At 46.5% G+C, this 17975-nt stretch overlaps 1 protein-coding gene across 1 annotated transcript; it reads left to right on the top strand.

Moving 5' to 3' along the window:
• The first annotated feature begins 442 nt into the window (after window positions 1-442).
• Window positions 443-14830, top strand: LOC124851640. The gene is made up of 2 exons (XM_047339619.1): window positions 443-1073; window positions 14565-14830. Exons 1-2 carry the CDS (start codon window positions 723-725, stop codon window positions 14688-14690), a joined length of 477 nt encoding a protein of 158 aa, XP_047195575.1. The 5' UTR covers window positions 443-722; the 3' UTR covers window positions 14691-14830.
• The last annotated feature ends 3145 nt before the right edge of the window (window positions 14831-17975 follow it).

The raw sequence follows: 17975 nt of genomic DNA on the forward strand, positions 1-17975 counted from the left end.
CTTTTGTCAGCTCGGACTGCTGGCGGAGTTTGATCTGACGTGGACTATTATTCTTTTAATAGTCATTGGGAGTGAGGTAATGAGTCCGGGAAGTTTGCCGATGTCTGGCGTTGTCGCTCCAGGAAAGCAGTGTGTGACTACATTAATGAAGCGGATATTTCTCATGATGGAGTCTCCGATTATCAGGGTAGTTGGAGGGATTAGCGGATGCAGGGGTGTTCCTGGCTTGGGCGATCTTGGCGAGCGCCAGGTTGCTGCACCGGTATGTGGAATTGAGACCGTAGGGTGCAGAAGCGAGGTGGTGTCTTCCTCCGTAGGGCATGGCTTCCATGCTGTGGCCAAGCCAGTGAGAACTCCGGAGCTACGCCTGATCATACCTGGGAATACCAGGTGCTGTAAGCTTTTTCCACTTCTCTTTGCAAACAGCAGAGGGTGGTGTTGCAGCTGATTGAGAGGAGACACATCTTAGAGCAGAAAAAAAAAACCCTCCCTCTCCTTTTGTTTTTCTACAAGAAAAGACTTTCTAAGTTCGTTTAAATAACTGTTTCACTGTTTGGGGGAATTTTCCCTCTTTAAACCCCCGTTTTTGGGGCGCCTTTTGTTTAAAAAATGACCGACCTTAATAATGACCGGACACGGAACGGAATAACGACAAATGAGCAAGACAACAGGCTGAAAACGAACGAAAAAAAAGAGTTTGGAAAATATCGGGACGGAGAGGAATGAAGGAAGCTGACGGTGAATGTGGAGATGGAAGGAGTAAATGCGATGGAGCTTATGAAGTGTGTGCGCGAGCTCTGCGGCGGACTCGTGGCCTGCCGTTTCATCTCGGTGAAATGACAATGAGCCATCCGAGAGGGAAGGAGAGACTGATGGAAGGATTTAAGATCGGGGACACTAGGGTACACGCCAGGGAGCTGACCAACGATGAGCTGGTGGTGTCGTTTCTCAACTTGCCGTTCTACGTAGAAGATCGGGAGATCCTGGAGAAGCTGCAAGTCTCGGCCGCGTCACCAATCAAGAGACGGATGTGGCCAAGTACAAACGTAGCAGACGGGACAAGATTTTTCAAGGTAAAGTTCAATAATCAGGTTCAGTCACTGCCGTACTCAGCTAAATTTAACACTGCGCTGGGTGCGGAATACTTTAGAGTCATCCATGACAAGCAAGAAAGAGTATGCAGGATGTGTGTACAGCCGGGACATATATTGAGGGAATGCCCGGACTTCACATGTCACAGATGCGGAGTCCACGGGCACTACGCGAGAGAATGCAGCAGGAAGCACATAAAATGCAGCCTGTGTTTAAATAATATGGAGGACTGTATTTGCAATAAAAGTGAAGCAGAGGAGGTTCAATATGAGTCTGGGGAGAGTGAGGAAGTAAGTCAGAGCGAGGAGAGCACGGGTGAAGATGAGGAGGATATGGAGTACGCGCATGAAGAGGACGCGGCTGGCGCGGCCAGTGCGCCGAGGCCTGGCGCTAAGCGGGAGGGAGAAAATAAAAAAGGAGAGCTGGGAGTCAGCTTGCTAGCGAGGGAGCAAGGGGAGGCAATGACGGAACGAAAAAGACGGAGCCAGAACGAAAAAAGCGCTGACTGCAGCGAACGGGACAGCACGCCGCTGCAGACATCTGCCGATTTTTACTCCGCGAGACGCACCGAGCGGCGCGGCTCCTACAGAGACTGCAGCCCAGGTACTCGCTCCACAAACACCCGACTCAGACAAGGACCTGGTGACAAAAATAATTCAAATAAGGAAAAGGCAAAACAGGGAGAGACAGCAGAGAATTAATAAGAAAAGTAAATCCAAGAACAAAAAATTAACATCCGTGCACTCCTAATAACAATGGCAACAATATTTTCATTTAATGTCCAAGGGCTCCGCAAAAATGACAACAAATATTATGTTAGATCGATTATTTAGATGGATAGAAGAGAACGAAGAAATGCCAGAAATTATGTCAACAGGGTTAGTCAGAATAATACATAAAAAGGAAGCAAGGACAAATTTGAAAATTACAGACCACTAAGCATGCTGAACGGTGATTATAAAATATTAGCTAAGGTGTTAGCCAACAGAATAAAGGGAGTAATAGGGACGGTGGTGGGAAGCACACAGGCTTACAGCATACCAGGAAGGGACATTGCGGACACAATAAGTAGCATCAGAAACATAAAAGCACACATGAAGGAAGGTAAAGGAGGAATAGTGGTACGTTTAGATTTAAATAAAGCATTTGACAGGGTAGACCACATATTTATACAGGGTGTTAGAAAAAGTAGGTTTTGGCCATAGGTTGGTAGGATGGATTAGGAAAATGTATGATAGGGCAGCCAGCAGGGTTAAAATCAATGGGATGTCAGACAAATTTAGATGAGAGAGGTCAGTCAGGCAAGGCTGTCTATCATTTCGCCTTTACTCTGTGTCAGCAGAGCCTTTAGCGGCACTGCGGTTGCAGAATGAAAAAAATCAAGGGCATAGAGTTACCAGGTGGGAAGGTGAGCACATTATATCAGTATGCAGACGACACAACAATAACAGTAAAGGACAAGGAAATATTAGAGATATTAGACAGTGTAGAGTTGTATGGTAGGGCATCAGGGGCAAGAATGAACATAGACAAGTCAGAAATCATGTATATAGGAGAAGGGAGAGTAGTAAAAAAAGTATAACATGCAATGTATTTTTGATAAAAGAAAAAAACACGCCCGATCTTGTCAGATCTCGGAAGCTAAGCAGTGTCGGGCCTGGTTAGTACTTGGATGGGAGACTGCCTGGAAATACCAGGTGCTGTAAGCTTTTTCCACTTCTCTTTGCAAACAGCAGAGGGTGGAAAGAGCAGGGAGTTTACTCAGTATCAAGGGAAATACAGTAAATGAAACCTCGACAACATTACTTAAGTTAATGATTGAATGTTCTAAGGATTTCTTTTCCTTGCAATTGTTAAACATTGGCTCTTGTTGTGTAACAAGAAAGGAGGAAGGTCACAAATTGCAGCAGTTGAAGTATTTACAAAGAAAACTAACTTAAAGTAAACATGGTAATCAGTTCTGTCTGTAGTGTGTGGGTGTGTGTATAAAAATAAGAATCACACAACCGCCATGCTGCCATGTCCATGTGGTGGTAGACCTGGTGAAGGAGAGAGCAGACAGAGGGGAGAGCCCAGTGTACAGCCCTCTTATATACTGGTCAGCACAGGTGTGCCATATCACTGCTGATTACTAAGGTCTGACTCCTGAAACACACACAAGCACAACACCACAGCAGGACAACTCCAGGGTTGTCACACCCCCTCCATAAGAACAGGGTCCTATAGGTGGAGTGCAAAGGACCGTGCCACTGGTGAAGTATTAACTATAAGTATGTTTAAATCAAAATGCAACATGTTCTTGGACGCTTCACAAATTTCACACTACTGATCAACAACTACTCAATAAATTTGAATTGCTTACCAGGATGTTAAAGTACCTATCTACCGATACCTAATCCACCGGCCAACAACACAGCTTCTCCAACTGTGGAGCTGCAAGCAGAGGAGCACAAGTTAGCAAAGATTTCAATCAATCAAATTGTATTTGTATAGCCCATATTCACAAATCACAATTTGTCTCATAGGGCTTTAACAAGGTGTGACATCCTCTGCCCTTAACCCTCAACAAGAGTAAGAAAAAGTACTACAAAAAAAAAACGTTTAACAGGGTAAAACATCATTCACATCATTAAAGGGGACATAGCATGCCCATTTTACCACAAGTTGATATGGTTCCTTGGGGTCTTAATGAAATGTCTGTAACATACTTTGGTCAAAATACCACAAGGATCATTTAAAACAGCACCCTTTTTACCCTGTATAAAACAGCCCTCCACAGAGTGACCTGTTTTGAGTGCCTGTTCCTTTAAATGCTAATGAGCCAGCTCCCCCCTCCCCCCATGATTTGAAACGATATAAATTACATATTTTATACGATATAAATTATCAAATATGCATCCCATACTTTGTATTCCCCTTCTGTTGTCCTGGAGTTTTAATTTTCCCAATCACATAATTAAATGTGAGGTGGGGGGTGGGCCAAGGCCATGTAGGGAGACTTCCAGTGCCTTGTTATGACACAAAACCCAGGAAGCTCAATCGAGTCACTCAAGCATGACGTTTCTGACTTAGAGGAACCATAACAAAATGCGCGAGGGTTTTTTTCCCCAGAGTTTTTGGGTTGGTAGACATGCCAGATACCCACATTAACGTGTAGAAGCACTAACAAAGTGGAATTTGCATGCTATGTCCCCTTTAAAGGCTTTCTGACATCGATCTGACCACTGGAATTTAACCTTTGGGTAAAATTACCCACCTTTGCTGTTACAGGGCGCACCTGAGAGAGAAGCTCCCATAGAAAAGGATCCTCTTGCTGCTGGTTTATCAAATCACTACGAGAGACAGACAAAGGAACAACAGGCAGCGACACAACATCCTCAGAAATAACTTAATTTTTTTTTCTCTTTACCAGTCTGTGCTCAGGTTACTGCACAGGCTGGAAATACCTCAGGGTCAGCAAGTTCCCTCACTACTGGTGTAGAACAAGCTACCAGTGAAGGAAGCAGATCAGGCCATACTCTGTTGCCAGCCAGATCATTCCCTAGGATGATTGCCACTACTGGAACAGGTAATGATGGCCGGACTCCCATGGACACCTCCCCCTTCACTAAAGAGCAAGACAACCAAAAACGATGCAAAGGAGCAGAAAACAGTTGCATACCCATTCCCCTATACAGCACACAACTCACTCAAAAAGACTAAAGAAAGTATCCACATCCTTCTCACAAAAGTTTGGTAGTAACCTTAAATTATAAACTACATCAAAAGTATCTGTGGACACTGTTGGAGAAAACTTACCCTCTTTAATCAGATCCAACCTGTACCTCTCATGCTGTAGTTCAGCCTCACGCAGCTTAGTAGTTACCTTTAACCGTTCAAACTCCCATTCTTGCTCCCTGGCATGAACCCGCTCTTCATGTGCACGTGCTTCACTCTCCTATTGGTGATGTAGCAACATAATTTCTTTCTTCTGTTCAAATGTTAGGTCACCAAAGTCAGAAAGAAAAAAATTGTACTACCCTTTAACCTTGGTCTGGCAGCTACTTCCTCATCAGTTACAACCTCATCTCTGGAACAGACAGAAGGGTAAAACACTGGCAAAACACCGATATGTCCTAACTGGGCCCTTAAAATGGAGTGCATTACTTCCTTACGAACCCTCTTAGGAAGCTCCATTTCATAATGCTCTGTAATTTTTAGCAACTGCTCCTTGGTACATTTTCCTAGCACCTCCACACTTGGACACTGCACAAAATCCTCCATGGTAGCCATCTTTTCAAAAGAACAAACCCAGATAATGAACTGGTGAAGACAAAGCCAATCCAATCCCAAGTTACTAAATCACTGCCCTCCAGTTAAGGCCAGGCTTACTGAACAGTTTAAAACCTGGTGTAACTTTATTTATTTAATAAAACCTTTTTTTTTTAAAATTCACCTTTGGAATACCTCTCCCCTATCTGCCTAACCAATGCTAACTACATTCTCTGGACCCTAGTCTTCATGTATTTCATGATAGGTGTTTTAAACACAAAACCAATGACCAGGTAAAGCCCCAGCTATGCTGTTACTCACCAGACGGACATGGACGTGTACCCAAGACACGAAGTCAAATCATGTTTATGCACCAAAAATAACAAACAAAAACAACAAACCAACAGGCCTGAACACGCCCACTGAGGTCATCAGAATGAGATGGCAAGAGCAGTGAAAAAAGCAAAACTTAAGTGTCTATTTCACAAGTAAAATAAGTTTCTACATCAATGTATTGATAGTTTTTTGTTTGTTAAAAAAGTAGAGTTTATTATTTTCAACAATCCCCCAACAGCTTTTGCTGTTTGGGGGAAAGTTCGAAAGACGGACAGCATGGCAACAAACGCGAAGGAGCAGACAGCTGTAAAAACAAACATGGACAGAGCAAGAGGAGGAGATGAAAGAACTGAAGTAAAGGACGGACAACAAGAGAAAGAAAACCGACAGGAAAATGACAGTGAGAGGGCACGCGGACCAAACAATTCCACTGCTGGTGAAACGAGCCACGGAGGAAAAATAGGTGTATGGAGCAACGAGGGGAGAGAACAGCGCAGTACAATAAGGAGCTGACGGTGGAAGTGGAGGTGGAGGGAACAGAGAACGTGACAATGATGGCACAAGCTATGATTCAGAGGAGTATATCAGGATTAAAGACAAATTGAAGGAGATGGAACAGAAAAAGTGCGAGGGAGGAATAGTTAGAAGCAGGGCGAGATATGCAATCGAGGGAGAGAAATGCACAGGCTTTTTTTAAGATTATAAAAAGATGAAGCAGAATAGGAATTATTTAGAACAAGTGGAGGGGAAGGATGGAGAGAAGATCACAGATTTTGTAGGGATAGCTGAGGGGTAGAAGAATTTTATAGGGATTTATTCAGGAAAGAAGAGATCGATGAAGAGAGTAGTGTTAAGACTAAAATCTATGTTTTTCTTTGTGTGTGTGCCCGGAAGATGGCAATGAAACTGAACTCTAAACAAATGCAGTATGTTAGACAGGGGTGGGGGCAGGGGCAGTTTGGGCTGAATATGTGGAGAATGTGTGGCCTTCACATAGTGACTTTTAGTAGCCGTTGCTGGCTGGTTTTAATCTTGAAGTTGGTTAGTGTGTGTATGTGCGTCACATCACAGTTCAGTCTCGCACCTGCCTGATAATGCCTGTTGTGGAGACTGTACATCTGTGGCATACAATACACTGTACTTTAACTTGTTCTCATACCTAACTTACTATATTACAGCCTAAACTCCATTAGCTTTTTTCAACATCACACATACATGAATGCACTGTGCTCATTAAGAAACTGTGACCTACCCTTAGAAAGAATTCAAGCAGCTGCCACTAGGTTCTGAAGGACAGATAGGAAAGGCATTGTTTTGTCTAGAAAATGCGCATGCTTACGCACACAGAACATACAGCCGATAGCGCAGGAACGCAAGGTTTCTCACTCCAATGAACAACAACACCATATCTGCAAAAATACTGAAGACCCACAAGGCTTCAGCTGAAGGCCTGTCTGTAAAACATGAAACCAAACACTGTCAGAATGTGAAGATTTTCCCAGCTACTGTCAAAGGAGGGGCGAACCTGGGAGCGGCTCCTCATCATTTGCGGATTCCAGTGCCAATAGGCTGGGGACCACGCCTGCGCACCAGCAAGGGATAGCCAAGGTCTAAACCACGGTGACTCCCCCTCATTATAAATATTGCACCCGCCGTCCGTTTGGTGCGACTCTAGACTACCCCGTGCTATTAGACGGCCGGGGCTGTGCGTTGAGTGCCCATAGCTTTTCATTGCTTCTAAATAAATACTTGTTGAACCAAACCGAGACCGGCTCTTCTCATACCTCGGGACAAAAGAACACGACAAAAATTGGTGACCCCGACGTGATCCTGAAGAGAAGTTTTGACCAGAAAGTCTGGGACCCTGTGAGGGTTCTGGGACCCTGTCTTGGCACAACAGAAACAAGGTAAAAAGCGAGGTCTGGGACCTGAGCGGGACGGGCGCCACACTTAAAGTCTGTGACGCACGAACCCTTAAAACTAATTCAGATTGGAGAAAAGACAGACGATTCATGCAATAGATTGCATCTGTGCAACCTAATCTGGGATTAGGGTGTGAACCTGGAGGAAGGGGCGGCCTGCACTGACGAGTGAGGAAATAATGACTGCAGCAGGGTTGACAGACTCCCCCAACCGAAGCCCCCTGACGACCTGTGCAGGCCAGCTGCAGGATGCCATGAGGGCCCTTTACCCTGTACAGTTAGACCCACGGGCTTTAGGCTCCATCACCCTAAGAGAAGGGGAAGATTTGAACACCTACCTGGACAGGGCCAGCAAACTCTGGATGGAAGCAATGGGGACCAAACACGACGCATCAGACACCACCCTTATTCTCTGGTGCCACCAGGTGGTGAGTGGGCTTCCTGAAACAGTCCAAGAAAACCTAGAAGACGTCCTTAACCTGGACACCCAGACCGAACCAGACTGGAGACGCACCGTGGCACATAATCTCACCAAATATCGGCGACAGGAAAAAACTGAGGCCGACGAGGACAAGGCTCTCGCCAGACAGCTACTAAAGGCCCAACTGGCAGAGAAGAGGCATGACGTCAACAGCAACAAGAAAAACAAGCCCCTTAAACAAATGGCGGCCGTGTCAGGATTACATTTGGAAATAGCAGAGGCAGTAGCACAGGCTATGAAAACCAAAAGAGTCAATCAACCCCCGGTCGCCCTGCAGCCCCCACCTCCCAGCTACGATCAGTGGGGACAGGGTCCCCCTCCGTTCCGACCAAGACGAGGGTGCGGCCGTGGTCAGTACAGAGGTCAAAACAGAAGAAACCCCAATACCGGATGCTTCATATGCGGCCAGCCTGACCACTGGTTCCGAGACTGCCCTCATGGGGGACAAAGAGGAACACCAGTCCCCTACAGAGGACAAGGCCCCCAGCACGGAGGCCCCCCAGGACGAGGCCGAGGGAGAGGCATGCCCCGCAACCACACCAGATGCCATCTTCCGCCTGGGAATACGGCTACGGATATGACCAATGAAGTTGCCCAGTGTCCACAGCAGGTCACGTTGTGCCCCCCGAATTTGACCCCATAGTGACCTGTAACATCAATGGAGAGCCCATCCCCTTCATGGTCGACACGGGAGCAACAATATCATGTATAAATACAGACCAGTACCCACTTTCGAACAAATCCCTCACTGTCATTGGCTTTTCAGGAAAGAAACAGTCACAGTCATATACCCTTCCACTAACGGTACAGATGAAAAACCAACAAACCCAACATCAGTTCCTCCACGCCCCATCTTGTCCAGTCAACCTCTTGGCAAGAGATCTTCTCTCCAAATTTGGAATCACCATCTACTGCACTAAAGACGGGCTCCGACTTCACATTCCAGGAGAGGAAACACCAGACCCCCTCCATCACCGAATCCTGTACATGGCCCCCTCATACACCCCGGATGTCCCGACCACCAAAGTTTTTTGGACAAGACTCCTCTCACCTCAAATTGACACACCCGAAATTCATCGGTGTTTCATGGAATGGAAGCCATGGCTCATGACCCTACACCCTTACCACCCACCCCTAGACCCCTTACACTGCACATACAACTACCTGCGACAGATGGATGAGACATATGAGGATGGATGGGAGGAAGAAAAGGAGGGTGACACTGAAACCATACAAGTCACTGACATTTACGTCGGACCGGAGGGAGTTGCTGCACATTGCAAGCTTTCAGAAGAACAAAGTCTTTGGTATGCACTACAGGACGAGGCAGCACCTCACATCACACTGGCCATGGGGGTGGGATACGAAGCTAGATCCATGGGGCCTATGGTGAAGACCTCCCTTTCTATCGCCTGGAACCCCACACATGCCCCCCAACTTTTTGTTTCCCCTTGTGGACTGAGGTGGAAAATTCACCACAAGGGTCAGAACACTGGCATCTGCGAAAAACAGGACCTGGACAGGGATCACGGAAGAGAACACACTAGGGCTGTGCTCAAAAAATCGATATGGCAATATATCGTGACGTCCTCCTTGCTGATGCACGCATCGATGCAGATGCTACTGTATCGATACGGCATCAAATGCTGTGATTGCTGTTTTGAAAACGAAAACATCACCTATGGTGCAGTGCACAATGAAGCCAATAGGTGGCAGCTTAGGCAAAAACAGCACACGTCTCAACCCAGAACAAACATGGAAGGAAACAGTAGAAAACTGTTTCCACCGCCGGTAAAACTCAAGGCAAAGATATGGGAGCATTTTGGATTTTTGCAGACACCAGGAAGTCGGGAATTGGACATGAGTCATGCAATATGCAAGCTATGCAGAAACAAAGTAAAATACTGCAGCAACACGACCAACCTCCGTCTTCACATGACAAGACACCACGCTGATCAGCCGCTAGTAACAGGTACTACACAACGTGTGTCGTCTCAACCAACCCTGAATGAGGCTTTCAACTCAAAATTTCCCTCAACGGGCTAAGAAGATCACAAATGCACTTTTATGCTTTATATGTAAAGACTTGCGCCCGTACAGTGTTGTTGATAACGAAGGCTTCAGGCAACTGCTTAATGGGTGTGAGCCACGCTACACAATCCCCACTCGTCGGTTCGTTACAGAGACTGCAGTTCCCCAGTTGTACGCAGATGTGAAGCAACAAGTCACTGAAGCGATCTTTTCTGCAAACAGAGTTGCCATTACATGTGATGCCTGGACGTCGAGAGCAACCCAGTCATATGTAACTCTCACATGCCACCATATTTCTCCAGACTGGGAAATGGTCTCACACGTCCTGCAGACCAGAGCTATGTTTGAAAGCCACACCGGGTCAAATATTGCAGATTTGCTACGGGACGTGGTTAATGCTTGTTGACAAGGATCCTGTGTTGGTGACAGATAATGCCTCTAATATGACAATCGCGGCACAATTGGCGAAGTTAGTGCACGTGAAATGCTTTGCGCACAGTCTGAATTTGGCCGCTCAACGTGCACTCAAGACGTCCACTGTTTCCCGTCTACTGGGAAGAATTAGCAGCATCGTGGCTTTTTTTTAGGAAAAGCACAATTGCAAGCCATGTCCTGAATGAAAAGCAGAAGCTACTTAATCTCCCCGAACACAAGCTCATGACAGATGTAGCTACGAGATGGAACAGCGCCTGTGATATGTTGGAGCGCTTCTTAGAGCAGCAGCCCGCAATTTGCGCAGCATTACTCTCCACTGAGGTGCGGAAGAATGCCAAGGAGTTGTGGACCTTAACTGAAGCGGACCTGGCCTGTGCTGAAGATATGGCTAAAGCCCTGAAGCCGCTAAAAGTTGCAACACTCATTATGTCAGAAGAAAAGACCCCTACGCTGTCTGTTATAGCACCGCTGCATGCCCAGCTGTGCAACAGCGCTCATGTCCAAGCAACAGACTACGAGGGACATTAAAAACACCATATCCGGGGATCTTGGGAAGAGATACGTGAGCGACAGATCCTTTCTGTGCATCGCCTCAGCACTAGATCCATGCTTTAAAGCGTTGCCCTTCTTGGAAGAAGACCAAAGACAGGACACGTATACCACCGTGGCAGCAGAGGCAGCGCGGATTTCTCAGGTGAGGGTTAATTAACCTTAGTTTACTAAGTGTTTTTTTGCCCGAAAAACAAAACAACCTTTTCACTTGACTTTGGTACAGCAGGTTGTGCAGTATAATGTAATGATATAACTATACAACTGAGACTCATCTTTTGTATTTATGAATGCTATGTGGTCTTGGTTATAAGCTGTATATACAGTCTATGGTTATAAGTACATTTTTATGTTCTGACTTCAGAAGAACCAGAACTATGTACCAGAACAAGAAAAGGCTAAAACTTGTTCTTCCCCACCCTGCAAGAGAAGAAAGGACTCTACCTGTGCTCTAGCAGATTTATTTGGAGAGACATTTTCTCTTCCCAAAAGACAAGACTCACCTATGTCACTACATGGATCAACTGGTGTTTCTGCACAAAAATCTGAAAACATGTTTAGCCTTAGTTGCCAGTACAAGGCCAATTTTAAGTTTGTTAAAAAAGATTTATTTATTTATTTTATTATAATTTTGTCTTTATAAAAGAACTGATTTGCTGTGGACATTCTTATAGCAAATGGAAGTGCACTTAAAGTCAAGTGAAACCAGAGTATTATGGCTATTTTAAGTTTAAAAGTTAAGGAATATTTTATTTGCATTTATTAATAACTCAGAGTTGAAGGAGAATTATTTTATTTAACATTGAAGATCTTTGTTGGCCAGAATTTTAAGTGTTGTAAGTTGTGCATCCTTAAGGCCTTGCCTTTGTTGTTATATGGAATAATAAAAAACAGCTGTTGTAGTAAATTCTGTGCAGGACATGGTCATTATTCAAAAGTAATGTGTATCGTGATACGTATCGTATCGTGGCCTCCGTATCGTGATACGTATCGTATCGTGAGGTTGTAGGCAATACCCAGCCCTAGAACACACTGACCACCCTGATTGCATTTACGTACCAAGGACAACAGTACACTTACTCCAGGATGCCCCAAGGATTCCAAGACAGCCCCGATATTTTCAATAGGGCTCTCAAACAGGACCTACAAGACATGACCTGGCCAGAGGGCACTATGCTCCTCCAATATGTGGATGACCTGTTACTGGCAGCCCCCAACATCACCACCTGCCTCCAAACCATGCACGCGTTACTGCGTCAATTGGCGACCTGTGAATACAAGGTCAACAAAGACAAGGTCCAAGTCTGCAGGCGGAACATCACCTTCTTAGGAAGAATGATCTCGGCCAACAGTGTGATGCTCACCAACTCACAAAGGACCTCCATTCTCAACCATGGACAACCAACAATGGTGCAACAGATGCTGGCCTTTCTAGGCCTCACTGGCTACAGCCGTAACCACGTCCCACGATACGTGGACCTCACACAACCTCTAAGAGACATTGTGGCTGCAGCGGGCAACAGAAACCTCACGACACCCCTGAAATGGACTGTTGCCGCAGAAGAAGCATTTACCGCCACCAAACAGGCGCTTGCCCATGCCGCAAGTTTGGCTTCACCTGATTACGATGCAGACTTTCACTTAGATGTTTCCCGAAACAGGAGCGGTGGTGAATGCGGTCCTGTTTCAGAAAAAGGAGGGAACCAGAAATGTGCTGATGTACCACAGTTCCAGGCTGGACTCCATAGAAAGAGGACAAACTGCATGCGCCAGGTACATGGCCGCGCTAACAAAGGCCGTTACAAAGACCAGCCACATTGATTCAACTCGGACCACGGCATCACTGCGTTCCTGAACTCTAAAGCATTTACTTTTTCACCAGCCCGAAAAATCTAAATCTCCCAGGCGCTCAAACAGCCTCACATCACCTTCGAATCCAAACCCATCAACATGGCTAATGGAATGACATCGGACACACACGCCCCACATAACTGTGAGGCCCTCTCCCAAAAAGAGATCAAACTCAGAGAAGATCTCCAATCCAAACCATTAGAACAACCAGATTTGACACTGTTCACCGACGGCTGCTGCTACAAAGGAGAACACGGAAACGTGGCCGCCTACGCCGTCGTGGAACAGACACAAGAAGGAAAACATACCACTCGAACCTCAGGCATCATCCCTCAGCCAGCCTCAGCCCAACTAGCAGAAATAGTGGCCCTCACTGAAGCCTTGAAACTGGCAGAAGGAAGAAAAGTGAACATCTACACAGACTCAGCCTATGGACATGGGGCCATACATGTGGACGGACCTCAATGGATCAGACGAGGGTTCCTGACCGCCGCACATACCCCAGTCAAACATGCGGCTGCACTACAAGAACTGATCAAAGCAGTCTTGGGACCAGACCAAGTTGCAGTCATGAAGTGTAAAGGACACAAGAGACTCACCAACAGCATCGCACAAGGAAATGATGCAGTGGATGCCGCGGCCAAACAGGCAGGAGGATATCAGAAACAATTGATGGTAGTATCACAAGACCCCATACCATCACTCACCGAAGATGACATTGCCACCATGCAAGAACAAGAAGGACCATACGAACACAGTCAATGGTTGAACCATGGAGCGTCGAAAGATGTAAAAGGCCTATGGAGAGCACACAGCGGACAGTTAGCTGTCCCAGCCAAACTAGCCCAGATACTTCTCAAACAGGCCCATGGACCTACACACATCAGTAAGAAACAGACTCAGAAGAACATGGAAACACTCTGGTGGCATCCACACATGGTGGCCCTGATAAAGAACTTTGTACACGAATGCGATACATGCAATGTACACAACCCTAAAAGACCATGGGCAGTTTCCCTGTTCCGGATGCGCCATTCAAAGAAATATGCATTGATTTCACAGATATGGGCGCTGACCACCGAGTACAGGGATATAGGTACATGTTAGTAATGGTAGACAGATACACCAAATGGCTCGAAGCAATACCCTGTCGACGGGAGGACGCTAAAACAGTGATTAAATGGTTAAGAAATGAACTCATACCCAGGTATGGAGTTCCCCGAGTTATCAGATCAGACAACGGGTCCCACTTCACCAACAAACATCTAGGTACGGTAGAAGCCGCACTAGGGATCACGCATCGATTTGGTTCCGTATATCACCCCCAGTCACAAGGATTGGTAGAAAGAGCAAACCAGACATTAAAAAGGAAGATAGCCAAAGCATGTCACAACACCTCACTCACATGGGTTGAAGCACTGCCCTTGGCACTCATGTCAATGAGAAGTTCATCCAATGGTGTCACCCATCTGTCCCCACATGAGCTTCTCACAGGACGGCCCATGCCAGGGCCTCCTCGAGACCCTGGGTATGGACCCGGGTTGGATGTATGTCAGGAGAAATTGACTGACTACATGAAAGCTTTAACTAACCTTACCGAAGTCTTGTCTGCACAGGTCCAGGCGGCTGCCAGACGTTCTGACGAGACCCCCACGGAGACTCCTGTTCCAGTAAAACCGGGTGATTGGGTGAGGGTCAAAGTAAAATGGGCATGCTATGTCCCCTTTAAAGTAATACGTTGACCACAAAAGGAGGGTCTACCTGTATGTCTTGTCTTGATTATTTCCAAATATAAGCTTGTATACTCTACTTTAAACTCAGCTACGCACCTCAGCATACACACCATGTATATGTATCAACGGCTACAAGTTGGGCGCCGAGGGGGCACCTGGGGTAATGGCCAGTTTTTGGCGTGTGCTATACTAATTACTTTTGTGTTTATGGTTCCCTTCATTCTATGGGAGCTGGGCTCCATGTCTCCACAACCACTCTCATCCAATGACAACTTCACCTCTTCCACCCCGACCAACTACACACCCAACCCCCGGCTCACTACAGTGCCAGCTTACCACCGGGCCCGTAGGCAAATATCAATTCCACAAAAGGACCCCCACAAGGCTAAAATCCAGATCATTGCTCACTCTGACCACACCACCGTAGTTTCCTTTGACTTATGTAACGTCATCAATTGTGGGAAAAATACCCAAGCCTACCAAGGATATGACATTTACCTTTGTGCTCTGCCCGGACACCCCAATGAACTCGCTCAAAACCAGTGGTGTGGCAGCTGGAGCCACGTTTTGTGGAACACAGGCCCCAGAGGTTACACCCACAGATACAATGCACAAACCCCCTTAGGACAGCTCCAAAGAAACATCACCCTGGAGGATCACGTCTGCCGGCTCCCCCGACAATAGTCTCTTAATGACTCTTAAACACCTCCACTATAGCAAATTGACTAAAAGAGCCGCACTAACAAGTCCTTATTATTTTGTTTTAGGAGTAGACATGACAGGAGCTGACCCCATGGGCATCGTTAGGGTAGACGTCCGTTCCTCCTCCCCTAGAACTCAGCCTTCCCCTTCCCCGTCTGATAACTCTACTACTAACTCCATAAACTCTCCCCCTGAATCCACCTCACCACTACCATCCCCACCCAGCTCCCCTGCGGTACAGTATTACGACGCAAGTACCGTTGAAGATGTGGTAGAAATAGAGACTGGATACATTGATGAAAACATATGGCTAAAATGGGTCCACTTTACCGCCCGTTCCCAAAACCTCACTAATTGTATAGTCTGCAGTCAGCCCCGGCCCACCTTAACCACCACCCCCGGCCCCCCTACTGATAGACTCGGATCGACCCGGTTTTCATTGCATGTATGACTTACACATGGAAGCCAGTCCAGTTAGGGTTTGGGTTAGGGTTAACCCTAGGGTTAACCCTAACCCAACTGTTCTACTCTCAGTCATCTCTTTCCCCCGGCGCCAAACAACACGCTGCCCCCTATATTTACTCCAGTAAAGGGAAATTACACGTGTCTGACTAAAGAAGGTAACTCATCTCACAGAGAGATGGGTTCAATACCATCCTCCTGGTGTTCTAGAAACATCAATGTTACCGACTGGCACAACGCTACACAGCTGGAGTGGGCCCGCAGTGACCTCTTCTGGTACTGTGGAGGGAAACGCTTGAGGAACCGCTTTCCTTCAAACTGGAAGGGTTCCTGCACACTTGTTCAATTGGCCATGCCCCTGACTATCTTCTCTCCCCGCTCAGGACAACTCACTAGCACCCGCCGACGAAGAACTACGCACTTTGACTTAAATAAGGACTCATCCACATACATAGATGCCATAGGGATTCCTCGGGGTGTTCCAGACCAATATAAATTAGCGGATCAAGTTGCAGCGGGATTTGAGTCTATCTGGATATGGGTAACTCCCAACAAAAACGTGGATCGCATTAACTACGTCCATTTCAATTTCCAATGCCTCACCAACCTTACTCGAGACGCCATAACAGGCCTATCCGAACAGCTTGCCCCTACGTCCCTTATGGTCACACAGAACCGAATGGCCCTAGACCTCCTACTGGCAGAAAAGGGTGGTGTGTGCACTATGATAGGAAGTTCTAGCAATACCGCCCCTGATGGCTCGGTGACCAGGGCCCTCTCCGCCTTACGCACCATGGCACAGAACATGGCCGCAGACTCTGGAATTAACAACCCCCTAGATAGCTGGATGAACACTGCATTCTGCAAATGGAAAGGGCTAATTGCATCCTGCCTCCTCTCCCTAGCTATCTTTTCAGCTATCCTAGTCACCTGTGGCTGCTGCTGCATCCCTTGCTTTAGGACCTTGCTCAACAGACTCATCACCACGGCTCTGACCAAGGAAAACATGCCCCATCCCCCACCCTATCAGTTTCCTTTGTTGAGTGGTGATGATGATGAAAAGGATGAGGGGTTTGCATAGGATGAGATGGAGGTTGGGGAGTTCGTGGATGATCCCCAGTAAGTTGTTCACACCATGAAATGGTGTGAAAGGAGGGATTTGTTAAGACTAAAATCTATGTTTTTCTTTGTGTGTGTGTCTGTGAAGATGGCAATGAAACTGAACTCTAAACAAATGCAGTATGTTAGACAGGGGTGGGGGCAGGGGCAGTTTGGGCTGAATATGTGGAGAATGTGTGGCCTTCACATAGTGACTTTTAGTAGCCGTTGCTGGCTGGTTTTAATCTTGAAGTTGGTTAGTGTGTGTGTGTGTGCGTCACATCGCAGTTCAGTCTCGCACCTGTGTGATAATGCCGGTTGTGGAGACTGTACATCTGTGGCATACAATACACTATACTTTAACTTGTTCTCATACCTAAGACTCCCCACATACCCGATTCCCCACTCCACCAGTTTTGAGAGTATCGTCCTGTCCTCCATGTATACTGGCAGGTTTATAAATGACACCACCATGTCATCGTTTGTAATGTCTCTGACGAGTAGCAGCGCTTGTCTTACGCGCACTCCGTCCATTATATTATCCTTTCCTTTCTCGTCTTTCATTGTTATTTCGAAGGTCTTTTCTCCTCTCACTCTGCATCCCACCACTTCTCCACACCTCCTTCAATACATCCATCATTTTCTGTTCCTTCCATCTCCACTTCCACCTTCAGCTCCTTTCTGTACTGTGCTCTTCTCTCCCCTCCTTGCTCCTCTCTGCCTTTTTTTCCTCCGTGGTTCCTTTTACCAGTGGTGGATTTGTTTGGTCTGCGTGCCCTCTCGTTTTCGTTTTCCTGTCTGTTTTCTTTCTCTTTATTTACATCCTTCACTTCAGGTCTTTATTCTCCACCTCTCGCTCTGTCCTTCTTTTTTACGGCTGTCTACTCCAATCCATTTGTTGCCATGCTGTCCGTCCTTCGAGGAAAAATATCGAAATTTCCCCCAAACAGCAAAAGCTGTTGGGACTTCGAGTAGTGTCATTACACTCGCGTAATGACCCTGGACTCTGCACTTGTGACACTGGAACTCTGG

This window comes from Hippoglossus stenolepis, chromosome 4, assembly GCF_022539355.2.
Source record: "Hippoglossus stenolepis isolate QCI-W04-F060 chromosome 4, HSTE1.2, whole genome shotgun sequence".
Taxonomy (NCBI): Eukaryota; Metazoa; Chordata; class Actinopteri; order Pleuronectiformes; family Pleuronectidae; genus Hippoglossus; species Hippoglossus stenolepis.